The 25,215-nt window shown below is 57.8% G+C and overlaps 9 protein-coding genes across 9 annotated transcripts; 3 read left to right on the forward strand and 6 right to left on the reverse strand.

Moving 5' to 3' along the window:
• Window positions 1–363: 363 nt before the first annotated feature.
• Window positions 364–1,340, forward strand: MAM_07596 (Ctr copper transporter family protein; the record flags this gene model as incomplete). Its single annotated transcript, XM_040826394.1, has 4 exons — window positions 364–519; window positions 594–962; window positions 1,066–1,160; window positions 1,295–1,340. The coding sequence occupies 4 exons, from the start codon at window positions 364–366 to the stop codon at window positions 1,338–1,340; spliced, it is 666 nt and encodes a 221-aa protein (XP_040675607.1).
• A 576-nt stretch (window positions 1,341–1,916) lies between these two features.
• On the reverse strand, window positions 1,917–5,218 carry MAM_07597 (kinesin; the record flags this gene model as incomplete). The annotated part of the gene is made up of 3 exons (XM_040826395.1): window positions 1,917–4,827; window positions 4,887–5,003; window positions 5,055–5,218. The coding sequence occupies 3 exons, from the start codon at window positions 5,216–5,218 to the stop codon at window positions 1,917–1,919; spliced, it is 3,192 nt and encodes a 1,063-aa protein (XP_040675608.1).
• A 1,358-nt stretch (window positions 5,219–6,576) lies between these two features.
• Window positions 6,577–11,225, forward strand: MAM_07598 (DNA helicase, ATP-dependent, RecQ type; the record flags this gene model as incomplete). Its single annotated transcript, XM_040826396.1, has 7 exons — window positions 6,577–7,077; window positions 7,130–7,534; window positions 7,601–8,187; window positions 9,936–10,240; window positions 10,324–10,688; window positions 10,757–11,083; window positions 11,142–11,225. The coding sequence occupies 7 exons, from the start codon at window positions 6,577–6,579 to the stop codon at window positions 11,223–11,225; spliced, it is 2,574 nt and encodes an 857-aa protein (XP_040675609.1).
• Window positions 11,226–11,690: 465 nt separating this feature from the next.
• MAM_07599 (lipase/thioesterase family protein) lies at window positions 11,691–13,045 on the reverse strand (the record flags this gene model as incomplete). The annotated part of the gene is made up of 4 exons (XM_040826397.1): window positions 11,691–11,855; window positions 11,961–12,538; window positions 12,620–12,732; window positions 12,837–13,045. The coding sequence occupies 4 exons, from the start codon at window positions 13,043–13,045 to the stop codon at window positions 11,691–11,693; spliced, it is 1,065 nt and encodes a 354-aa protein (XP_040675610.1).
• A 552-nt stretch (window positions 13,046–13,597) lies between these two features.
• On the reverse strand, window positions 13,598–14,944 carry MAM_07600 (lysine methyltransferase; the record flags this gene model as incomplete). Its single annotated transcript, XM_040826398.1, has 1 exon — window positions 13,598–14,944. One exon carries the CDS (start codon window positions 14,942–14,944, stop codon window positions 13,598–13,600), a length of 1,347 nt encoding a protein of 448 aa, XP_040675611.1.
• A 1,479-nt stretch (window positions 14,945–16,423) lies between these two features.
• Window positions 16,424–17,074, reverse strand: MAM_07601 (Thioredoxin-like fold protein; the record flags this gene model as incomplete). Its single annotated transcript, XM_040826399.1, has 1 exon — window positions 16,424–17,074. The coding sequence occupies one exon, from the start codon at window positions 17,072–17,074 to the stop codon at window positions 16,424–16,426; it is 651 nt and encodes a 216-aa protein (XP_040675612.1).
• Window positions 17,075–17,390: 316 nt separating this feature from the next.
• Window positions 17,391–18,809, reverse strand: MAM_07602 (subtilisin-like protease Pr1B; the record flags this gene model as incomplete). Its single annotated transcript, XM_040826400.1, has 4 exons — window positions 17,391–17,615; window positions 17,683–18,192; window positions 18,251–18,439; window positions 18,501–18,809. 4 exons carry the CDS (start codon window positions 18,807–18,809, stop codon window positions 17,391–17,393), a joined length of 1,233 nt encoding a protein of 410 aa, XP_040675613.1.
• A 1,071-nt stretch (window positions 18,810–19,880) lies between these two features.
• On the forward strand, window positions 19,881–21,986 carry MAM_07603 (Ankyrin repeat-containing domain protein; the record flags this gene model as incomplete). Its single annotated transcript, XM_040826401.1, has 1 exon — window positions 19,881–21,986. The coding sequence occupies one exon, from the start codon at window positions 19,881–19,883 to the stop codon at window positions 21,984–21,986; it is 2,106 nt and encodes a 701-aa protein (XP_040675614.1).
• A 1,866-nt stretch (window positions 21,987–23,852) lies between these two features.
• MAM_07604 (uncharacterized protein) lies at window positions 23,853–24,932 on the reverse strand (the record flags this gene model as incomplete). The annotated part of the gene is made up of 1 exon (XM_040826402.1): window positions 23,853–24,932. One exon carries the CDS (start codon window positions 24,930–24,932, stop codon window positions 23,853–23,855), a length of 1,080 nt encoding a protein of 359 aa, XP_040675615.1.
• Between the last annotated feature and the right edge of the window lie 283 nt (window positions 24,933–25,215).

A 25,215-nucleotide genomic window follows, 5' to 3' on the forward strand; every position in this document is an offset into this window, starting at 1 on the left:
AGGTGTCACCAAGGATCCCCTGGGATCCCGTGGGCCAATCAATAAAGTTCCGTTGGCCAGGGCCCGCCGCCGGGGCAGCACGAAAAAGGCATCGCACAAGACGACGACAACACGACCACTCTTACTTGCCTTGAGGTCCAGCCCGTCCGTCTGCTTGTTGTCGCTCGAGCCATGTCTTCTGGCCCCCCCGTGAGCCTCGTCTCTCCGTGTTATAAGGACGACCGTCCCGTCCACATGGCCTTCTCGTGAGACTTTTCAAAAAATCTGCCCTCTGCCCGTCCGCAGGTTGCCGTACCACAGCTTCACATCTGCACCCGCCGACTCTAAAGCGCCATATACCGACTGCCTGGGTAGTTCTTCACCATGGACATGACTCATGCCACCACGACGACCATGGACATGGGCGGCGGCAACCCAACCGCCATGTCCATGCCCTCTTCCACCGGCGGTGGCGGCGGCGGCCACAGCATGGGAGGCATGGGAGGCATGGGAGGCATGGGCAACGGGTGCAAGATTTCCGTAAGTCAGACTCGCCCTGTCCTGGTTGCTCTCGGATAGAGATGCGCTGACCTTGCCCCCGTCGTGCTTTGCAGATGCTCTTCAACCTCAACACCGTCGGCTCGTGCTTTCTCTCGTCAGAATGGCGCATCACATCCACTGGCATGTTCGCCGGCTCCTGCATCGGCGTCTTCCTGCTCGGCATGACACTCGAGCTCCTCCGCCGCTCCATGAAGGAGTACGACCGCTTCCTCGTCCGCCAGCACGCAGCCAAGTTCGCGTCCTCCCCGGCTAGCAGCAGCAGCCCCGCCGCCGCAGCCGACTCCCTGAGCAGCAAGGAGGCCGCCGCCGCCGTGACAGCAACGACGGCCGCGCCTCCCCCGTTCCGCCCGAACCTACTGCAGCAGAGCATCCGCGCCTTCCTGCACCTGCTGGCCTTTGTCGTCGCCTACATTCTCATGCTGGTACGTGCGGACGACAAGACCCCGAGAGCCGGTGGCGCCTCGTCGGGCAGCACCCGGCATAGCAGCCCTCGCAGCGCACCGCTAACCCAAGTATGCTTCCTAGCTGGCCATGTACTACAACGGCTACATGATCCTGTGCATCTTCCTCGGCTCCTTCTTCGGCGCCTTCATCTTCCAGTGGGAGACCCTGTCCAACGTGTACGTACGTCCGTCTGCCTCGCTGCATCGTGTCGCCACGTATCGGCATCCAACCCTCTTCCCCGCCCACTTCTCACTCCCGCGCTTGCTCTTCGCTAGCTTGCTCTTCGCTAACGCCAACCACCCCGAGGTAGTCAGCAAACTAGCGCCGCCCAAGAAGGCACCGTCTGCTGCGGCTAAGTTCCTTGCTCGCCGCTCACCAGGGACAGGGAGCACAGCGCGCAGGTCATGCAGGTGGATGGATCCGCCGTGCAGAACCCCCTGATTTGACACAGCCAGGATACGGTGGCCCGTTCAAGACGCTACAGAGACGTCGAAACACGCCCACTGTGCCGGTGGTCCAGACGCGATACGGCACGGGGGGTGCAGAGCAGGCCATGCACATGTTACACTTCGAAATGTTGCTTACTTATACCCCTAGACGCACACTACAGCTGCAGTGTTTGTTGTACTTGGCAAGATACATAGTTGCAAAACACAAGGTAGATCATTCTCCAGTATCGAAATTATGTCAAAGAGTAAATCAACAGCTATGCCATTCATTCATTCATTCTTCTACCGAAAATACAAGACTCAATTCACAGCGCAATCCAAACGCCAATATGCCTCTGCCAAAAATGAAATCGTAGCCGCATCATCCAGCCTAGCATCGCGCAAAGCGGCGGATGAGGGAGGGCGGGAGGGATCAAGGAAAGGAGGAAAAGAGAAAGAAAAATGTACACAACCAAGTAACTTATATGCTCCTTCAACAGGCGCTCATCGCCATCCTACGACTCCCCTGCTCTCCTGACGTCGGTGAGAGGCGGGCGTCGAGCCGATACCAATAGTAACCCGACGCGGAGCCTCCTTCAGCCCGTCTCGGGGACTGTTCGCTGTATTCTCAAGTCGGACGCTGCCTCCCAGGTTCATCCGCCTAGCCTGCCCAGCCGTCAGGTTTCGGTCGCCCTTGAACTCTGGCGGCGAGCACGTGAGCGGCGGGCTTTTCCGCCGCTCCAGGCTGCCCCGACGGGCCCTTGAGATGCCGTTTGTGCTGCTGGCCAGCGCTGACTGCATGCTGGGACGCGACACCGCCCGCTCAGCCGTGGCACACACCGCGGAGACGCGTCTTCCGTTGGCGGCGACGGCCCCGCCCCCCAGAGCACTCGGCCTGCGAGCTTTGGCCGATTGCATCGCGCTGCGGAGCTTGCGGGCATCAATCATGCTTGACTCAGAGTCTGAGCCGGAACCAGGAGTCCCCTGAGTCGGGGGGTTGTTCTCATCCACAATGGCCCTCAGGCATGTCGGTTGCGGTGGGCTTAATCTGCTGCGATGAGCTGCTGGCAGCGACGGCGGCGACATGTTGCCGGTCCTAGAGACATCCAGTGTTCGCAGCGGCGACAACCTGCCAGAGTCAGGGGAGCCGGAGGACACGCTTCGGCTGAACGTTGGGGCGTGCAGCAATGGTGACCCTTGCGGCTGCATGGACATTCGCGTCTTTGACAGAAACCCAGCCTGGAATCGCCCTGGCTTGGGCGCTGACGTGCTTTTCTGGTCTTCACCTGGCGCGTCAGCCCCCGGGCTCCACGTCTCGCCGCTCTGCTCATCTTGGACAAGATAGGTTGGTGGTGGCGGCGGGATTGGTGTTGAAGACTGGTCCGGGGTGGTGTCCATTTGCTGTGGTGTCTTTGCAAAATCGGCCAGCGTCCCGTCCTCACTTTCATCATCCCTCCATCGAACACCCCTGGGCTTGGACTTTTTAACCGGCGTGAAACTGACCCCCTTCTTCGCCGCGCCAAACACCTTACGTCTCCTGGGCGACGATTTCATCGGGCTGGCAAACACATGTTCGTTCTGGACTGCAGCAAGCGCTGGAGGAGCAACGGGTTTGACGTACGCTCCAAGGCTCTTCTTCCTCTTCGGCGTGCCTTTGCGAGTCGGGGGGAAGACATCTACAACAGGCAGAGAACCATCGGGTTTCACCACCTGGCCTGCAGCCTTGTACCCGGTTTCAAGAAGTCTGTGTATAATCGCCTTGGCATGAGCGACAGCGCTCTGCTCATCCATGGTCAGGGAATCGGAAAGCGATGCTAGCATTTCGAACTGGGCAGTGAGAAGCATCTGCATCATGGCTGCGTCGCCGAGCTTTTCTTGCTCAACGACTGCCCGGTACGCCTCACGGCCAAAGTTGGCTTTGAGAAGCTCTGCCTCACGGGTCAAGGCGGCATGCTCGCCGTCGTCGGTGCCCTCCAGCCCTTCGAGTTGATGCAGACTGTGGGAGAGCGCCGTATCAATCGCTCGCTCCCAGGTTGCCCTCTCAAGCTTCTGGTGAACATGTTGACGGCTGTTTTCGAGCTCAACCTGGATGCCTTGAGCAGTCTTTCGGATAGAAATCAAGTTCTGAGGCATCGAGTCGTTGTCCGCCCTCTGCTCGCAGACGGTATCAAACGCCGCAATCCAAGCGGTCAACATGGCAATTCGTCTCTCAAAGGCCTTGAGCTGCTTCATTGCAGCGATGCGCTCCTGACGCTCTGTCGCGGAGTGGTCGTAGGCTGCCCGAAGCCTCAAAACACCCTCACGAACAACGCCGTCTCGCTTGTCGCGTTGCTTTCGGAATTTGGCAAAAAAGAGTTGCTCGGCATCCTTTTGCTGCGCCTTGAGCTCGTTTATGAGAGCCATTTGTTCATCAATCTTAACCAGGAAGTCCTTGACATGGCGATTGACGTTGAAGACATTGCGAGTAACCTTGGTCTGGATGTTCTTGGCCCTGTTTGCGTAGCGCAGTGTATTCTGCGTCTCATCAAAATGGGCACTGGAAGGGGATACGCACACGATCATGACCGTCTTGCAGTTTCCGCCCAGTGAAAACTTGAGCAATCGAGTGAGCTTGCTGTTGCGATAGGGGACGTGTGCGCGCTGGCGCTTGTCACAAAGCGCATTGATGCAGCTGCCCAGTGCCAAGAGCGACTTGTTGATATTGGCACCTTCAGTCAGGCGCACGCCGCGGTTCTTGGTCACCGATGCACGCTCAGATCCGGCCAGGTCGATGATGCTGAGGGTAGCCATGGTATGTGGCTCATTGACGTCTGCGTTTCTGTCTTTTTGAGATATGTTGATTTGCAGCACCGCATGTGACCGAGACGACGTGGCGTTGGCTTCTGTTGGGGACACGGTGCGATACTCGTTGCCTTGTATGATCATGTCCATTACTTCTTGGACGTTCCTGGGGTGGTGACTCGTCAGGCCGAAGACGGTCACGGCCTGGTTGCTGTCTTCTCTGAGCATCAGCCCACCCTGGCTTCCACCAGGAACCAACAGATCGCGAATCGTCTCGTTGTATATCTCGAGATAACTCAGGCTTAACTCTGTCGACTTTTCCTGACTTCGTTCCTCGATCTTCTCGAATAATTCCTGCATGGTCAGGAAAATGATGCCCGGGTGTTGTGCAGTGCCAGTGATGGTGTGTGTCTTTCCGCAACCGGTGGCGCCATAAGCGAATACAGTGGCGTTGTAACCGTCGAGGACACTGTCCAACAAGCTCTTGGTCGTCCCTTCGTAGACGTCGGACTGTGTGGTGTTTTCGTCGAAGACGCGGTCGAATGCGAAGACTTGGTCTTTGACCTTTTTGGACGTGGGGACAACGGATCTGGAGAATCGTTGGACGGGATTGTCCTCGGGGGGGTCGAAGACACTTTTGCTCAGGATCAGCATTGCCACGACATCGGACGGGAAAGCGAGGAGGCCACCTACAGGCAACGGTCATCTACGACCTTGATGACGCTGCGTAGCCCACGCTGATGCAGCTTTGGGGCTGGGCCCGCGAGGGAGCCATCTCCAAGAAAGACGGGGCTGTCATCGGTTTTTTGTCTGTTGCCTCGTCAGTGCTTCCGGTCTGCGTCTACGACGGTCGCAACATACAGCTGGGCAGCCTCTCTGATTGTGAAGGGTCGTACGCGGACTATGACTGCGTTAGCACCTTTCTGATTGATGACGGCGATGTTGGTTTGTGGTTCCCGCGCATCATGCACGACAGCTCCTCTCTTACCGGCAACAGTGATGGATGACTGTCCCGCAGCGGCCATATTGCACAGCCTCGGGGACAGATGCTGGTTCCTGGCAATGTGACTCGTCTATCGTGTCAATGTCGCCGATGCCTGTGGGTGACTCCGAATGACAGAACTCGGGTACAAGGGAAGATGTTCACGACGGGCGTTTTGTGGCCGTTGAATGTGGTGGGGGTTCATCAACGGTACCGAGTCTAGGCAAGCACATGCGCTCCAGAAGCAACGTTGCCAGAAATCAAGACGAGCAAAAAAAAATCCAGTCTCTCTGGCGCTATCTCTTGATATGAAAGATGGTGTCGTCCAAGCAAAAAATTCTAGTCGTCGGAAGAATGCTCAAAACGCAAACAAACACGTGCAGAAGGGAGGGTGAAGATGAAGAAACCTAGTCGGAAAGCAGGGACGCAACTGTATTGTACGAGATGAATCCACCATCCACTTGCTTGGTGACGTCTATTCGTTTGTTGTTCAACCCTTGGCAACTGCTGCCACTGCCAGCGGCCGGTAATAAATCTGGTTGCTGTGGTGATGCGGCGCAGAGGTCAGGGGAAGTATCAGCCGAATGAGCCAATCATAACGGTGCTTGCTCGGACCCGGTTTTATGCGGGATTTGATTACTCACGCAAAGTACTCCGTACATACTCCGTGTCCACTCATGTCCCAAGGCTGACAACGCGGGCAACTTGGGAAGTCACGAGACCCCTATGCCTACCCTACAATTCTGAGCTTCTGGAATTTTGAACTGGTGGTTGAAGGACAAAAATTATGTCATGTTGTAATTACTTTGAGATGACACTGCAAATGACTTGTTCATCCCATTTTTTTGACTGGAAAAGCCCCGAATTGCAGGTCCATGGCCGTTGGAGGGGGAGCGACATTGCGGCCTTGATGTCACCTTCTCCGTTGGCCACAAGCTGCTCGGAGTTGAGTCAGCCAAAACATCGGACAGTGTGAACAAACGGCTCTCACTCCACGCCCGCGTCGCGAAGTGCACAAAAGCAACATAGGCATCAAAGTTCAATGGACAACCATGGCCAGCCATTCTGTGTCTCAAGCGCCCTTTGCAGACTCTGCCAATTTTGGTTTCGCGATGGAGAGTCCATCATAGCAGGTACGTTGGATGCCCCGGTGCACCGCAAGTCAGTTGCTCCGTCTCACCGTGCCAACTGTCAGACCTAAGAGACACCAGACCCGGACGACTGGTTTTATTTCCCTTCTCGCAAAATGGGACACATGTAGATGGGGAAGATGTAATAATTCACATCGCCTGCGCCGAACGAGGCTGCTGGTGCCAGCCAGGGATCCTTTGCTTTCACACCTCGTGCTACGTGTTTTATTCAGCCAAATTCGGTGAGACATCGCAGTTGCTCGTGGAGTCCATGTATAGCGACTATACCCCAGCCTTCTCTCTGGAACGAAAACGAACAAAGTACATCCTGACGCTCCTGGAGGGCCGCATGTCAAATACGTTGGCCGCGTTTCCACCAGAGATACGTCGCTTGGTTGCGCGTGACCTCGTTCGGGAATACGCCGTGATCAATCTGCATCACCTGATAAACACTGCACCAACCGTTCCCGACACGGTTGCCATTGACCTGGAGCATGACGTGTATGCGTCGTATGTGCGCATTGAGGGGAGCACTTATGTCCAGTCTCTTCACAACAAAGCACCCGATTTCGCCAACCCAGGCTGTAAGCATATCCATGCCCCGCTTTCAGGACAGGTTGTACGAAGAATATTCTTGGAGTATGATCATCTTGGCATTCGAGGGGTTCATATAGGCGCCTCCACAAGCTCTTTTCGGCAAGCGGCTGGCGACGTGTGGTGGGTACAGCTTCGACGGGATCAGGGAATTCGTTCTATCTTGGCTGTGTCTGACGTGAGTTGACAATCGTAGACAAGATTTGCAAGCTTACCAACAATCCAAATAGGGCCTGAAAGTCAGGGGTATCATGGATGGAATGGAGCAAGATGCAGCCGGTGGTTCCATCAGGGCGCCTGCTTGGCCAGAGCCACTCACAGATTATAAACTGATAAACCTTGACGGGCTGAATTATTCCGCCTTCCCTCCAAGGGGACTGAGGATGAGCCCCGTCGAGTTCAATGCCTCAGATGTCAAGGGATATCTAGTTGCTATTTACCGACGACAGTTGATAAAGCTTCAGGCACACCGCCATACAGCAAGCCTCAACTTCTACGACGACGCAGACATGATTTGCAAGGATCTGGTCTGGATCTACATGCCTGTAGACCAAGGAGAATACGTCAAAGAGATTGGGGCTTTACGGTGTGGCGGCAGGCCCCCAAGCCAGTTGCATTCTCCTCCAACTTTGATGGTGAGGCGCCACGCAAAAAATGACATATCTTGCAACATTAGACACAGAATTAATACCTCAACTTAGCTTGTTACCAGTCGTGGCCGAGTGTCGATATTGGGGAGGATGCTCAAACCCAATTTTCGGTACACCTACTCCCGAATACACGAGATGGGGACTTCACCCTCGAAAGTATATCTGAATGAAGTGGACAGCGCACGAGATGGGCAGCGAGCCAGATACATGGGGGTGCACGCCACGACTCCAACGTGTTGGGAGAAGTCGGTCAACCCTGAAGCTGCGATACCCAAAGCTGTCCCGCGTCGGTTTGGCCAGTCGTTGTTCTTCTCCTGCTGTCGACTGGAGAATGTCGAAGCAGTAACGCCGTGTTGTGGTAAAAGACAGCGACACCGACCCATTATAGGCATGTTGCTTCAATACGATGACGGAACTCGTTCCTGTGTCGGTCAGTATCGGCTGGACTGGGCGCTGGATCCTGTCGTCGTACAATCCGAGCTGCCCATGTGGATTCGGCAAGGAGAGCTGGAAGGCTCCAAGAAGTTTGTGAGCGAAGTTCGACTACACGGACGGAAAGACGGTGATAATGCGAAGTCTTGGCAGGAGATCCCCTGGCATGGCAAATTAGAGTGGTGGTACTCAAGCCAGGAGGCGAGGTTGGTTCATGCAGCGTCGACGCCGTGACAAGCAGATCTGGGAGGCTGGCGATGAGCTTTTTGCTCCAACCCCAGATTGACCAACGACGACAACTGTCACTTGGACAACAGGAATGGTGTTTTGAAGGTGGACCATGGATTACACGAGTCTTTCCATCCTTCCCGTCCCAACTTGGACGTCGAAAAAGGGGGACTCGAATGCGCTAGTCGATATGACCGTTCGCCCGTGCCATGAGATGGCTCCAAAGACGCTCGCGTGCATCCACCCCGTTTCTCCGCCCGTCCCGAAAAGGCAACACTATCTCTGCCTTGTCCGAATCGACATTGAGATATTGCTCCAAGTTTGACGCATTCGAGCTCCCAAAAAGAGAAGTGAGTTGTTCAGTGGTGTCCTCGCAAACCAACACCCCAAACGAAACTCCCACCACTGTGAGAACGAAGAGGCACGGCGAGCTACTCCTTTAAAGACACGATTTTGCGGACTCGACAGCACAGATCTTGGACGGTACCACCCCGAACCATGCATTCTACCCACAGCATCGGGGTTGTTGTGTTTCTGAATGCATCGAATCGGCCCACGACGATGGTGTCGCGTGCTGGTACATCGGGCGGTGATATGTCGCATACTACAGAGTGGATTCCTGGATTTTGAAAGCGCTCATGGAGTATCATCTGCCACAGAGAATATGAGTGACGGTCTGGATCTTGAGATGCTTGCCGGTACACGTGTCGGAAAAGCGGGATCGAGATGGGACGTATCTGCAGGAAGAAAAAAAGGCGACAGCTCTCCGTCATTGGCGTCAAGTAGCTGGTAAAGGCTTCTGGGCAATTCACCTGTACTGGCTACCAGCGACTGAGTCTGGCGAGAGCTACCTGGCACATGCGGTTGAATGGAGCTTGACTGAGTTTATATTGATTGCAGGCCTGCCACGCGTCCCATGGGCCGTCCACGTCAGGGCTCTCGAGGGAGGGAAACCATTATGACGCTACCATGGCCAAGGCCGCCGCTTCGAGTATACGTTTCAACGACGGCAGAAACGGGCTGACCCTTGTTGGCTGTACTACAACGACTTGGACATGGTGGACATAGGGCGCTGACAGATTTGTCACGACACGGCAGGCCAAACGTGACTTTTAATTCACTGTTCCAGGTCCAGGCGCCATGCAGACGGATGCACCCGCCTGCTGCCGCCACTCCCGCTCACGTATAGCAGACGACATTTCTTTGGGCTCGAGTTGGTCGGTGTCGCCGCCGCCGTGTGATTCTCTCGGCGGCGGTCGAAACAGGGACGAGGGAGAAAGGGACGGTGGTACTCGCGAGGCACTGGTTCTTGGGCTCTGTTTGTTGATTCCAGATACGCTGGCGCAGGACCAGGTTCGAGTGGCAGTAGGTCGACATGAGCAGCAAGGACGAAGGGGCGTTGAATATCACAAACGTGGGCTTGTAGCGGTAATGACAGCGGATTGCTCAAGTGATCAACATGTCCTTTCAGCAGCCTCAGGCCTCAGCCAGAGCCGTGTCGTCAGACTCTACAGGCAAGTACATCCACGTGAGGGCCGAAAACAAGAGGTCAACGTTGCACCAGACGTGTCGACTGCCAGATCTAGGTACAGGTACCTGATCTAGGTATCTGATCTAAGTACCTGCATAGCTACTCTAGTTATGTATAGTACCTCTGAAGTAGGTTATCGTATGACGACTTGTTGGATGATGAAGACATCGAGCAGCTAACCTCCAACCACGTCAGTCCTCCTTCGAAAAGGAGGAAGCGTGAAACTGAGATCAAGAATGGTAGCAACTGGCCGAAAAGACAACGGTACCACAGCAACGATACCCTAGTTCTCGACGAGGAGGAAGATATCGTGGCCGTCCTCGGTGCCATTCCTGACAATGTCTCTAGTAAACAAGAGTTTGCCGACAGCTCGGCTCCGATGCAAGTGGCCCAGGACCTGCTGACGGAGACGTTTGGGCATAAGGGGCTTCGTCACGAGCAAGAGGGCGCAATCCGACGCATCCTCGCCGGCGAAAACGTTCTAGCCATCTTTGCCACTGGTGCTGGAAAGTCCCTTTGCTATCAGTTTTGCCGCTTAAGGTCGTCGCCCGATCCGCGAGTCCTAGGCCCTCACACCTTATAGATACCGCCGTCGCCTTGGAGCAGCTTGACTGCAGGCAGAGATCAAAAGCGCCAGGCGAGCATGGCATCATCATTGTCGTCTCACCGCTCATCGCCTTGATCAAGGACCAAGTGGATTCGTTAAAACGACGCGGTCTGCCCGCCGACTGCACTGACTCGTCAAAATCGTGGGAACAGCTGCAGCAGATTCCTGCGGCACTGCGACATGGCAAGCTTCGCATCCTGTGCTGCGCTCCGGAACGGCTGAACAACGAAGGCTTTGTCGAAACGATGCGCAACGTCCGTGGCGGTGTCCGCCTCCTGGCTGTCGACGAGGCCCATTGCATTTCCGAATGGAGCCATCCGTTCAGGCCCGAGTATCTCAAGGTCGGCCGCTTCGCCGAGGAATCAAGGCCGAGCGCGCCGTCTGTCTCACGGCGACGGCGACCCAAGAGGTCGCCGAGGACATCTGCAGCGCCTTCAAGGTCCAGCCAGAAGGCGTGTTTCGCACGTCTTCATGCCGGCCAAATCTCAACCTTTACGCCCGGGCGACCAAGACCAAACATGACAAGTACCCCCACCCGTCTACGTCACTCTCCAGCAGCAGGCGGCCGAGAAGGCGGGACACGGTGGGCATCAAGCGAGTGCTCGATGCGTGCGACGTGCGCGACGACCCGAGGTTTCTGGCCAGGATTGCGCTCGGCATCAAGGGCCCGCGGGTGACGCGGTTGAAGATGGACAGGCACAAGGCGTTCACGTCCCTGGCCGACCACGATTCCGAGGTACGTTGCCGCTTCGCCCCGGGACCGACTCGAGGGAGGCGCCAACACTTGCGCACAGTATCTTCCGACGGCGTTTACGATGGCCTGCGCTGAGGCTGCAAGGTGGTGGACGTACGTGCGTGACGAGCCAAGGACTGCCTGAGTTACAACTGACTGGACTGATTTGGCCCCCCCTAAAAAACAGTGAGTTCTAATTCGTCACCTGGCAGAGAATGTGTGGAAGCACTCTCAAAGCTTGATACCTCGGACGGACGGCCTATGTACATGTCATGTGTACGGAGTAAGTGTGCGGAGCGGCAACGGTGCGTCGTGCGCGCGGTCGGGCCTTTAGCGCGCCCCACTTGAGCCGGGCGATGACCCCACTTCCACGGGCCGCTTTATTAGCGTGCGGGGAGGAGCAAACGCCAAACTTGGCAGGAACGCTACTGGTGTTTTGGGGGGGGGCTGCAGGTCATTCTGGAAGCCGCAAGCAAAGGCAGGGTCACAGCACATGTAGTTACTTGAGTAACGTATTTGATATTGACACGAGCTGAATCTGTCCTTCTGTCGATGGGGTGGGGTTCCTGCTCGTGCCCTGCTCCGGCGCCGGCGGGCCGACCATCACAAATCACAAATGGGGAGTGTCGTTGCCCGAGGCCACGCGCTCGTCCAGCCAAGACTGCAACTTGGTGCCCTGGCCGGTCGGGGCGCCGTGGTAAAAGGTGAGGTTCACAAAGGGCGCGATGTGCGCCTCCCTCTCGGCGACGTAGAACTCGACGGGGCCGTAGCCGGCCTGCGTTGATCCAGGTTAGCACTCGTGGTGTTTGTGTGTTTGTGGGATTGCCCAAGGCCAGCGAGCTGGGCTTGCACTCCAACCACTCTGCCGGGAGAGACGCACCTCGAGGGTCTTGACAAAGGCGTCGATGGTGGGCAGGAGAATCTCGTTCTGGCCCGCCAGGACGAGGACGCTCCGCACGGGCAGGCCGCGGAACCAGTCTGGCGGGGCGGTCGACGGGTCGGTGTAGTAGTCGGGGGCCCGGGAGCCCGTGTAGTTGGCGGCCCAGTACTCGAGGGCCGGGGGGTCGAGGATGTCGGCGCCGCCGCGGGGGCTCAGCTGGACGGCGCCGCGGCGCAGGGCGGTCCAGGGGGCCATCATGACGGCGGCGCCGAGGGGCTCGCTGAGCGGCAGCTCGTCGACGTCGTCGTGGCGGTGGGCCAGGTGGGACAGCACGGCGCAGACGAGGTTGCCGCCGGCCGAGTCGCCGCCGAGCACGACGTGGGCGGGGCGGCGGCGCGTCTCGTGGACGACGTGCCGCAGGGCTTGGACGGCCTGCCGCAGCTGCGTGGGGTACGTGGCCGTCGGGGCGAGGGTGTACGTGAGGAAGAAGACGGCCAGGTCGTTGCCGGGGCGGGCCTGGACGAGCTTGATGAAGTAGGCGAGGTGGCCGCTGAGGGCGGGCAGGTTGAAGCCGCCGCCTTGGGGGGACGGGCACGGGGGTCAGCCGTCTGTCTGTGTGCCGAGTATCTGGGGCGAGGGCGGGCTGGCGGCTGGCTCACCGTGATACCAGACGAGGACGTGTTTGGCGCCCGCGTCTCCAATCCAGTGGCCCTTGGCGCCGTGGTCCAGCTCGACGGTGCGCTGGGGCAGGTTGAAGGCCTTGGCCTGCTGCCTGTACACCGTGTCTGTGGGTGGAAACACCCATCTGCCGGCGGTGGTTGGTTAGACGAGAGGCCGGAGGCTGGGGGTCTGGAGCCGGGCACACGGAGCACATACTGCTGCTGAGGCGTGGACAGCCGGACGACCAGCTTCCGCACGGCCGCGTACACGACGTGCAGATACAGCGAGGGCTCAGCGTCGGGCCCGCGTCGCCATCCCGTCAGCAGCGCCGACGCGGCGGAGGCGAGAAGGGATCCGAGGGCCGGGAGCACGTCGAGCTTTTGCCAGAGGGTCGGCTCGGGATATCCGGTGGTGGCGGGGGCCATGGTGTTGCGACTTGTCACCGTCGTGCCTGGACTCTAGAGCGCCACGCGGTCGTGGTTGAGCGTGGTTGTCTTGTGATGGCTTTTGGTTCGGGACAAAGCAAGCAAGCATGGAGGTCGTGGTCTTGGAGACGACGAGGTGCGGAGGAGTCAATTTGCCATTTTGTATTCCGGACATGGACATGGGCGCGGGTATGGGACGGCTGGGCATTGGCGGGGCGGGGCGAGCAGGCATCTACCCGAACAGGCACCGTACGGAGTACTCTGTAGGTACTTGGGCTCCGGCGGCGAGTACCGAGATACTGCCAAGTACTCCAGTGCTCAACCCAGATAGGTACCGAGCCACCACTAGTATCGGCCAGCGAGAGGGGGCGAACACGGCACAGCTGGTGCAGCTGTCAAGAGAGGAGGCGGCGAGTGACGCACAATGTTGTGTTCTTATTGTTTTCACTTCCGTGCCAAGTTATGCGCTGCATTAAAAAAGGGAAAAAAAAAAGTAAAAACAAAGAAACCCTAGCCCCAAGAAAATCCCCTCATCACGCGCACAACCGCCCACTACGCACTCGTCCGCGTCCTCGCCCGTCTCCGTCTCATCCAGCAGTCCTCGCCGTCGGGCCTCTCGGCCAGCCTCGCCAGCCTCGCCAAGTCGTCCCGGCTCGGCCCGTCAAACAGGGCGCCACGCTCGCCAGCGAGGTGCGCGTACTTGACCGTGTCCCAGTAGTTGCCGGCGGCGCAGTGCGCGAGGGCGGCGAGCTGCAGGCCCTCGTGCATGTCGCCGTGCAGCCTCTCCTGGCGGTACAGGCTGACGAGGGCCTCGGCCATCTGCGGCGCCGCCGCCGACGCCCAGCCCTCGTCGTCGTCGTCGTCGTCGTCGGCGGCGGCGGCGCGCAGCCGCTCCACGAGCCCGTCAATGGCGGCGATGCGCTTGTCCGACATGTGCGCCAACTCGCTCGGCTGCCGGCACGCGCTGCACGAGCAGTTGAAGCCCCACGAGCGGAGGAGCTGCGCCGCCCGCTCGGCGCCCCTTTCCACCGGCGCAATGTACGTGACGGAGAGCTCGGTCCCGGGCGCAATGTCTGTCACGGCGTGGACGCGCTGCGTGAGCGTCTCCGCGTCAAAGTAGTAGATCGCATTGGGCCGGCAGTCGTGGTTGATGCGCTGGCGAATCCACACCCGACCGTCAGAAGTTGAAGCTGGTGAAGGGGGCGAAGGGGGTGAAGGGGGGGGAGAGGAGGAGTCTGGCACACTGACTGCAATCTCGGGAAACACGGCGTAGTAGAGGCCGTCGTCAATCTCGACCTCAAACGAGTTGGGGTCGATGCGGCCCGTGACGGCATCCTCGCCCCCAGGCCGCGCGTGCATGTCCCAGAAGAGGTCCTGCGTCGACCCGGGCAGCCTGTCGACGGCGAGGTGCGGCAGCGCGACCCAGCGCGCGTCTCGCGAGCGGTAGGCCTCGGCGTCGACGAGGAGGACGGGCGTGTCGGCAAAGATCCTGTCGCCCCGGTGCAGCATCCTGGTGGCCACGAGCCCGCGGCCCTTGCCGGGGATGGCGCGCTCCTCGTACGGCGGCGACGAGAAGTCGTTGGCGTCATCGGGCGGCCTGGCCCTCTCCAGCCCCTGCGCCCGCGAGGCCGTCGCCACGACCGAGATGCCCCGGCCCCTGGCAAAGTCGCGCGAGTGGTACACGGAGAAGCCGTCGCTGTCGTTGGCCTTGTTGGTGCCGATGCCGTCGTCGAGCGGTGCAAAGGCAAAGGGGGCGAGCGCCAGCGGATGCAGACGCGTCTGGGCAGCCGGGCCCAGGGGTTCCTTTACCAGTTGGACGTGCGCATGGCAGACTGAGGCTGCTGATGCTGCTGCTGCTGACGAGAGGAGCAGCATGACCTTCATCGCCCGCACGCTCATGGTCGCTGCCGAGGGTGAATGCGAAGCTAACGGGAGAGCGACCATGTAGATGGGCATACGTGCGTGGACGTCTGACGGACTCGAGCTAGCAAGCTGCGGTCTGTACAAGACTCGGTGGCGGCGTCTCGTCAGATACTCTCCAGATGCACGTCAGGGACAGAGGGTGTATAATGTAGCTGCACACAAGTGGGAGTAGAGGAATCTTTTCTCTCCTCTTTTCCCCTTGCAATCGTGGTTGATGGTCGTGACGCTTACTTACACGCAGACGCCTGCAAGACCAGTCCGTGACAAGAGGCTTGTTCTTGCTCCCATCCAGCTTGGGGCCATGGATGGTTTTTTTTATAGATGAATCCAACCCGCATTGCCTTCAGCTAGCTAATCCTGGTAGATTTAGCCTGGCTTCTGGCGCTAGCCTTTTGTTGTGGCTTCACTGTTTGCGGTTTTTGCTTCCGTTTGCGATGCCGTGCAGACTCCGTGACTGCGGTGAGTCGACAGGAGCGCGGGGTTTCATGGCTGCCACAGGAGGAGGTGCAGTTTGTTGTTGCAGGGTCCCGACTCCCGACTCCCGACTCCTGACTCCTGTTCGACCATCAACGGTCCGAGACTCCGAGGGTCCGGCATACCACCGGTATGCCGTCTGCGGCTGGCGCCCGCGATTGCCCAATCGGGCTAGTCCGTGACGAACGCTCCGTGCTTGACGACAAGACTCCGCCCGGCATTGCTACTCTCGACTCGCCAAGTTGTCACCGACTACGTTTTGAGTCCGGCGGAAGCAATCCACCCACCTGTGGTCATGCCGTTCCATCCCGCGTGCTGCCTCGTAGACGACGACGTCGCACGACGCTGGCATTTGTGGGGTTGCGTTTCAGCAACACCCTCGACACATGCACGGTACTACCGCGAGCATGAGCCCAAGGTGACGCCCGTGGGAGTGTACATGACCGACGGGGGCAGAGGAAGAAATGTGTTTGCCTATGGACTTGTATTCCAACGAGGACCTGGCGAGTATCCCCAGCTATTGGCTCCTCGGGCTCAACGTGGCGCGCCGGGAGCAAACTCCTGTTATTTCCGTCATCTTGTCGCCGCGACGCCAAAACTAAACAGCTCGAGTATCTTCTTGCCGTTGCTGTTGGACCGCGACATGCCCGTCATGTAAAGTCGACTCGAGAACCGGCTTTTTGACTCGGGCTCCGGCACCTGGTGACGGACAGTCCGAACATGTTGGGCGATGCCACGATGGATGGCCACTCGGGCTTCAGCTCTTCTGATGAGACAAGCCTTGGCCTCACAAACGAAAAAAACACGAGGCTTGACGACCTCTTTTGCACAAAGCAAGCGAAGGGGTCAAGTGAAGCAAGCAGCTGTACGACAAATTATATTTTGTTTATCGGATTTGCCGTTTGAGAAGTTAACCCCCGAGTCCTTGTCATGTTTGATTCCGAGGCCCGACGGGACACGCAATTCGCGACAGCAAGTCTCTCAAGCAAGATTCTTGGCCAGCCACTCTTTCCACTGATTCACTGTCCACCCAGAGCTCGTATCCTGGACAAGGCCGTCAAAGACCACAGTCGGGGTGACGTGGACTCCAATCAACCTATTCATCTTGGTGACAAGTTTCAAGTCGTTGGTGACCTGGTTCCCACCATTGAGGGATCCATCTTGGCCGGGCTTGTCGGCGACCTCGAGCAGCTCGTAGACTCGCGTCTCGTCGACGCCGACTTTGGCGGCAATCTTTGCCAAACGCTTGTACGTGGCGTTTCTAGTCTCGTTGACGACACTGACGTCGAAAAAGGCGGTCTGCTCCTCAAAGAGCTGGCTGCTAAAGCCCCAGAATTTGTCGGGGGCGAGGCGCAACACGGCGAGGGCCGCTTCGTGCATCAGCGTCGATGACGGGTGCCACGGCTGGACTTGTTGGCGGAAGATGAGGGCGAGGCTGGAAGCCCAGGACTCGTTGTCGCGAATGGCGGGTATGACTTGGTTGTACATGGTGCGGAAGAGCTTGGCCGAGAAGGGGCAGCAGTAGTCGACGTAGAGCTCCAAGGTGTGCGTGGAATGGGGGGCCGACGGGGTTGACGGGGTCGGCGGCGCGAATCCGAGCTTGTGGCCTGCGAACTTGGGGGGCACGGCCATGGTGTTTGCTGGAGCGTGCGGAGAGGGCGGTTGGGTGATGAGACGAGAGCGCAGTGAGGAAGATTGGATGGGATTTGTATTTGTGTTGGGGGGGGGTTTTGATGAAGGACGCAGGAGAGCAGAAGAGGGACTTTTGGAGTCGGGACTTGTGCAGGTGCAGGTGCAGGTGCAGGTGCGCGTGCGGGTGCAGACGCGACGCGGGGCAAATCAAGAGCCAACAGCCGAGGACGTGACGTCGTGTCCGATCAGCCTCGATCCATCGACCATCGACCATCGACCGCCATTTGGTCACGTCAATCGACTTGCCAACAGACTACTAGTGAGTTGGCTCGATGCCCCCAAGTCCCGACTCGAAGGGATTCCCGTCAAAAGCCAGGAGATTCGGCGTCCCGGGCGGCACCCTCGTCAGGACGTGCTTGGTAGCAAGTTGCTGCAGTCTCCTGCACAGCGTCTCGCCGCCAGGGGAACCCTCAAGCGCCGCGATATATGCCCCCAGTCCCGTAATGTGGGCAGCGGACACGGACGATCCGGAGAGGGTGTTCTGCGTTGCCCGCGTCAGCCGACGACCAAGCACGGCCCGGATTCGAGACGTCATGGCTCCGACCTACCGTCGTGCCCTCCAGCCACGTGGACAAGATATTCGATCCCGGCGCAAAGATGTCAACAACCGCTCCGTAGTTGGAGTAGCTTGCACGCTCATCCCCGGCCGTACTGGCGCCCACTGTGCACACGGTCGGCTCCGACGCGGGCGATGTCTGCTTCGCATCCGTATTTGAACCACCGGCTGCTGCCGAGACAAACACGCCAGAGGCAACAAGAGCGGCGGCGGCGCTATTCACGGCTGCAGAGTATCCCCCTCCCAAGCTCATGTTGGCCATGACTCCCTTGGAGCACCCGCGAGTCTTGGCGTCTTTGGCGACAAAATCCATGGCCGCCACGACGTCGGATGTGGTGCCCGAGCCTTGGTCGTCGAGACACTTGACGCCGAGGAGCTTCGTCTTCTTGGCCACGCCGTACGCGACGCTGCCTACGATACCGGCGAGGTGGGTGCCGTGGCCGTGCCCGTCGACAGTCTGGTTGACAAAGGTCTTGATGTTTTGGGCTCGGCCCCCGAATTGCTGCCCCCTTAGCACGACATGGTGCAGAGTGGGGGAGGGAGACGGTATGTATGCTTACAGGGTGTGAGGCTTCGATGCCAGTGTCGATAATGTATGAGCACGTTCCCTCGCCCGCGCTATCGTCGTATACGTACCCGGTCGAGCCTCCTCGCCTGCGGTGTGAGACGCGGGCCAGATTCCAAGGCGCCTCCTTTTGCTCGACGAACCCGCTTATTGCGAATACGGCATCTTCTTCGATGAACTCGACCTGTAGAGCGGTGAGAATGAGAACCTGGCGTCCCGAGGCTCGTGAGCGGACACAGACGTACATCGGGATGGCGTCTCAGGGTGTGGATCGAGCCGGCATCAAGCGTTGCTGCGAAGCCTCTGAACGCAGCTTCGTAGACATGACGGCTGTTGTTGACAAATGAAGCCAAGGGTTCGTCCAGGCCCTTGGAGGAAATGCCGTCTTTGAACTTGACAATATAGCCATCAGGAACACTGTTTCTCGATGCAAACAACGGTGCCAGCTTGTGCCGCCCGACACCGAGGGCCGGCGTCGCCACGGAAAGTAGGCTAAACAGTACGGAGACGCGCATGACTCCTGGAAAAACGGCCTCGGTTTCAGAGCAGACCATGGGAGATGGTCGAGTCGAGCTGCGCCAAAGCAGCACGCCGCCGCACTTATAAACCGAGCGGACACGGCCATGGTTGAAGAGGGTACTTTTTCGTCGTCAGCGCCGTAACAGGATCTGCGTTTCGAACGAACAACACTGGTCGCCTGCCATCACCCAGCGATGGAGAGTGGAAAATGCTGCGTTGTCGACCTTCCTGTTTCCATCACCAAGCCCGAGTGGTGGGTTACACTCGACCCTACCACGCTCTCGATAAACCTCAGCTGACGTTGATACATTGCAGGCCATGATTGGTATTGCGACCTTCTGCATCGGGGGGTTACCTGGCAGCCACCGATTTCTCTGTCATGCGCGAGTCGGACGGCAGAGACATTATCCTTCCGCGTACTAGTCGCCTTGGAGGCCCAAGGACTTGGGTTCCCCGTGCGTGAACTAGTTGGAGTTTAGGATGGCAGAAAAGCTAGCACATTAGCCTGGACAGAGGCATCACGTTCGTACGTACCGCCTTCCGAACAACGAAGCTGACGGCTCTCGAACAAAGAGGTCAACACGTCCCGAGCCAAACATCAACGCCCTTCAAACAAAGAGGTCAATGCTTCTTCCCAATTTAACGAGGTCGACGCTTCCCAAGCAAAACGTCGACGCCTCCTAAACACAGAGGTCAATACTTCCTGAGCAAAAAGTCGACGTCTCTCGAACAAAGAGGTCAGCACGTCCCGAGCCAAACATCAACGCCTTTCAAACAAAGAGGTCAATGCTTCTTCCCAATTAAACGAGGTCGACGCTTCCCAAGCAAAACGTCGACACCTCCTAAACACAGAGGTTAATACTTCCTGAGCAAAAAGTCGACGTCTCTCGAACAAAGAGGCCAACGCTTCCCAAGCAAAAAAAGTGGACGTCTTCCGAGCAAAACGTCAACGCCGGCCTAGCAAAAAGTCGACGCCTCCCGGACAAGGAGTACGCGCAAGTCACTCCAAATTTCAAACACACCATGTGGCGCTGCCCATTCAGAATGATGCTCCCTCGCAGGCAACAGCAAACGGACTCAAGGCCACGACCCGTGCCAAAGTCGGCATGGACTGTGAAACTCTCCGCCCTACAAATACATGGCGATGCCGGCAGCGAAGCGTCGTTTTGATTCTCGCCAAAGTCTTCCAGAACACCGCCGGCAAGGTTCCCTCCCTCCCTTTTTTCGATCCGGCCGTCACGACCATGTCCATCACTAGGCTTCCAACCGAAATCTGCTGCCTGATCCTCGATTATGTCCAGTCCGAGAACGATATAATTCGCCTTGCCCTGACAAATCGCTTGTTCAGTCAAATTGCCACTCCCTGTTACTACCGACGAAACGCACGACAACACCCAAAAAGCGGCGGCATCATACACAAGGCAGCAGCGCGAGGACGAGTTGACATTCTCAAAAGAGCAGCCGATAGTGGCGTTGATGTGAAAAATTTTGAGGTAGCTCTGGAGGCTGCTAGGTCTGGCAAGACCAACGTCTTGGACTTTGTCGCTGAAAGTCGCGAGACGCCCCCATTCACCACTACCGAGTTGAATGCACTAGTCGTCGCAGCTTCCGGGAGACCCCAAACTGATTTTTTGCGCCACTTGCTGAATAAGTTCCGCTCCTCGATAGGCATCAGAAGTCTCCGCCTGTGCCTCTTCAGGGCCATCGCCCACGCTGACAAGCCATGTGCAGAACTAATGCTGGACAATGGCGTGGAAAGCGCCAGCCCTCCCGCGCCCAGGCCAGTGCTGGACGGTGCTTTGGGAATCGCAGTGTCTTATCCCTCTCTGGAAATATTTGAGATGCTGCTGGAGCGTGGCGCCAATCCTGACAGGCCTATTATTGTCGATGCTCCGGGTCGTTTGACAATACACTATGCAGCCGAGAGACCCTGCAGCGGGTTTATGAAAGCGTTGCTGAAGTATGGCGCAGATGCTTCTATCCCAACACTCGATGGTTCGACTCCCCTCCTACTTGCGATCCGGGCGTCCTGTCAAGATACTGCCTGCTTGCTCATGCGAGAAACAACGAATCATGGTGCCAACATGGAGACCCTGCTTGAAGCGATAGGTGCTGGGACCGAAGAAATCGTCAAATTGCACCTCGAGGCAGGTATAGGCGTCATAGCCTCTGGTTCAGATCCCACCGGATATCCTTTGCACGCGGCCGCACAAATAGAGCGCCTGTGCGCTCCCCTTCTTCTCGAAAGTAGGGTGGCTATCCTCGAAGCCCTCATCGTTAGCAGCGGGGATGTCAACCAGCGCAATCATGTCGGCGATTCGCCGTTACATGCTGCTGTCCAGGCGGAAAGTAGAAAAGGGGCGGATGTGCTTCTGCGACATGGAGCAGACGTCAATAGGTTGGGAAGCAAAGGAATGTCACCACTGCATATTGCGGCTCTACGCGGCCTTGGAGAGATAGCCGTGGCGCTCATCAAGTACGGCGCCAACATCACGCTGGAGAGCCAGCACGTCAAAGTCACTGCTCTGCACCTAGCCTGCGCGACTGGAGGTACAATCATCGCAGAGGAGCTTCTGCGGTTCCCGGAGAACAAGGTCGATGCTCAAGACCTGACTGGCAGGACGGCGCTGTTCGTCGCTGCCAGAGAGGGGGATGACGAGCTTGTCCAGAGGTTGCTGTCTCGCGGCGCAAACCCTCGCATCGGCAGCTACTCGGGCGCAACGCCCATTTCTGCTGCGGTTAGACTTGGACATGTCAAGGTAGTCGAAGCCCTCCTCCGTGCTGACCCGGGATTGATTGATACTACGGACGAGGTCTACGCAAGCCGCACCCTCTTTGAATGCGCTCAACTATCGGACCAGCCATACGTCTCCCGTTTGCTGGAGCGATTTGCTACCAACCGAGACCCCTCGGAACCCCCCGTGGGTGCCCTGGAATTCGTCCCTGCCGATCACGAATACGTGTTGGCCGGGAAGAGGGTGTCTGGCGCGCCAATTTTGCGCCACTGTGACGTCTGCGCCAGTCGAGTGCGCATAAGTGCTGTAACGAGATGCAGCTCGTGCTGCGGAGGCAACTTTCTCATGTGCGGCGAGTGCTCCTCACGTGCAGGCTGCCTCGACGCGTCGCATCGGTCCGTACCCGACATTAGGGAGCGGCAGCCTCCTTTACTGCCAATCACCCCAGAAGAGATGGGCTATCCTCTGCCCATCTAGCGCTCCAAGAAAGGCGACCTGTGTTCCACAAGTTGGCTCTCGGCCAGGCAGGAGGGCTTTGCAGAGAGGGGGACGTGGTGCTTCTTGCAGGAGCTCACGCATGTATGCCGTGGAAGACGGTTGAAGGGTCGGATCCGTAGACATGACATGCACATACAGGCAATACCGTGGGAGGCAAAAGGTACTTGGCCAGTGCAGGAAGTGGGCTGCCGCGTGCTGTGCTACAACGCATTGAGGTATGTCAGTATGGGTTTATCCCTTTGTTGGCGGGCGGATATGCTCTGCCACAGACTGTATGTAGTGAATCAACCAAGTCGTTTCTGTCAACCGCGTCTAGCGGCGCTAGTAGACAAGTTTCCGTTCGGTTGCCACTGGACATGTTGATGCCGTGGGCGCATCAAGACCAAGATTATGGACCACAGTCGCCCGACTCCTGAAATGACGGCAGACTCGCCAGTATCGTGTATTTTCGCAGTCTCTCGTCCACTCTGCTCCATGACTTGCGCGCTGTGCTCTTCGTCTTTCCCGTCGGGCCTGATACCCGCTCCTGTCGACGTGCTCCAGGTGCAGACGGCGTCAGTCGCCTTGGGCGTGGAAACGTTGGCAAAGGTCGGGGAACCGCGTCCGTCCTCCAGCGCCGATGATGCAGACGGTCGACTCTTGTCGCCGCCGAGCAACCCGTGACGCGTGACGTGTTCGACTACGAAACCAGACTCAAGTCGCGACACAGCGGTGCCACAAAGTAAGCCCAGCTGGTACCGTATCAAGTTCCGGGCGCCGCGGAGGTGAACAGTCCAGCTTCTCCCGTCGTCTCTCGTGAGTTCACGCTGGCAGAGCAGCATTACGAGAACCAACGTCTCTGGGTTTGCGACGAGGTCTCTCGGTGCTGGGGTGGCCTACACGTGCACAGGTAGTTGATTGTTCTGCTGTAATGGGACATTGCCACGGATTGGCAGGGAGCGTCGGCGCGGGATCTGTGAGAGGCGGCCAGGCCGAGCAGCGCGTCCCAGATGACCGACGACGACGACGAGAGCGCAAACGGAACCAGCAGGGCCGAGAACGGGGAGCCCCCGAGGTAGCTGGCGCAGGGGACCGTGAGAGGACACACACGGTGTAACTATGTAGTAACTATGACACGAGATGAGGATCCATTCGGTGTGCATGTACACGTGTCGCAAACGGATCGGCGAGGCTCGGGGCAATCGGCCGTGTGAGCGCATCAGACCGCTCCAGCTGAGATTCTGCGTGTTTCTGCATCTTGAGGCTGTTGCCGAACAAGGTCGTGCATGTCCATCTTCAAAGTCTCCGATTGACGTATTCAAGAAGCCAGACGCATGGGTCCTCGGCGCGGGTAGAGAATCGTCATGGGCTGTTTCGGCTTGGACCAGACGCCAGCTCTGCCGAAAGCCCGTCCTTTGTTCCTGGAGTCTGCTTCCCACTTCAGGTTCATGGCGAATACACAGTCTGAGTAGCCCCGAGACCGGCATGGTCCGCATTTTGGTTTGACTTGGTCACATCGGACCTTGTGCTTCCGGCATCGCTGACAGCCGTGGTGGCTTCGCCGAGCTGGTTGCTTCTTCGAATCTCTCTTCCGCGGCATATGGGCAATGACTGTGGGAGTGGGAGCAGGAGGCTTGTACAATGGTGTTCCCAGCTGCGGCCTGCCAATGTCGTTGAAGATGTTAGAGTCATGGCCTCTGCGGGGAATTGGACTGGAACAAAATGTTCTCGTGGCTCGCTAGCGCCACTTGGCTGAGACTCAGAGAGAGACTAGTCCGGAGTCCGGACGTGTTTCGGGAACAGACGCAGTTGCGAAACTCGTGGTGTATCAAAGGTCTCATAATTACCCGTGGCATTTCCACTCCATCATTTGCCGGCATGTAGTGGCACTTCCTCCAACTGCAAAAAGGGAATAACGCCCGTCTCGGGCAAACAATTCACGTACTCAAAACTCGCCTCACCTTCCTTCAGAATCGATACCTCATGCCAGGTTCTAAACTTGCGCTCACGTCCAAACTTTTTGGCATGTCTAATGGCCCCGGTGTAGATAGCCAGATGAGACGGGTGGCTCCTGGCCCAGTCCTCCAAATGCTGCAGATTACAAAAGAAGCCGGCGCCGCAAGTTTCCTTCAGCACCCTATCTGACCCATCCGTGTTGCGGAGGTAGCGCAGTCCCATGGCTCCGCTGATATCGCGATTTTCCCATAGATATTCGAGTCCACTCTCCAACGCTGGCTCGAGATGATCTTCGTACGAGGCGGTTTCTCCGGGACCGCAGCTTTCCCAATATTGTCCGGAGCGAATGTGGACCATGTTGTCGTAGCTGGTACCGACGAGGTGTTTGCCAGCAGGATCCTGAAAAAATCCGGACTTGGAATCAACCGCGTCTACTTTCTTGAAGAGATCGTGAGCAGAGTTGGGAATGCGGTCTCGCGCTGCACCCCAGTATGCTGTCCTCTCATGTTGCGCGGTGGTAGTGCCAGGTAGCTTGGCCATACCAGGCAAGTAGTCCAGCCCGGTGTAGTTCGTCTCTAGTCGGGAAACTGGGGTTGAGAAGCTTTCGCTCCAAAGCCCGATGGTCGATTGCTCAATTGCGGACAGTGCTGAGTAGATGGATGGCAGGTTGAGTTGCTGTAAGCCGTCTTTTCCATGGGCCTCACTGTCCCAGTAGCAGGCCCACACTTTGGCATCTTGAGTGTCATCTCCATTTATAACTTTGAAGCTCTCAAAGGCCTGCGGCTTGGATGCTTCCGGCCTATCTAACCATGCTTGTATGCATTTTGCCGCCTTGTCTACCGCTACCTTGGTGCCGCCGAGGGGCTGTACGCCGATGTACGCCGTGAAGACGCGACTGACATTATCCCTCAAAACTAGTTGCCACCTGGGGATGGGAGGCTTGTGGTTCGGTGGTTGGCGGAGGGGGTATGTTCGAGCCGGACATGCCATTCTTCCAAGGCCCGTTGAAAACGTTCGTCCAAGGTCGTCTGATGGATAAGCTACTTGAACTGGACGACGGCGATGCTAGTTAGTTGGGGTGGAGCCACGAACGGCTGACCGGAAACAAAGCTAAAACTGCAAGAGTAATAGGATTAGTGAGAAGATGATGGACGAGTTTTGCAGTGAGGGGTTGATGGAAAACGCGGGTATGACGGGATCGGATGTGAGCCCGGCCCGGCTTTCCGCTTATGAAGACGTCTTTTATTTCAACGGCATGCCTCGCACCATGACC

The sequence above is a fragment of the Metarhizium album genome (assembly GCF_000804445.1).
Source record: "Metarhizium album ARSEF 1941 chromosome Unknown scaffold_33, whole genome shotgun sequence".
In the NCBI taxonomy this organism is placed as follows: domain Eukaryota; kingdom Fungi; phylum Ascomycota; class Sordariomycetes; order Hypocreales; family Clavicipitaceae; genus Metarhizium; species Metarhizium album.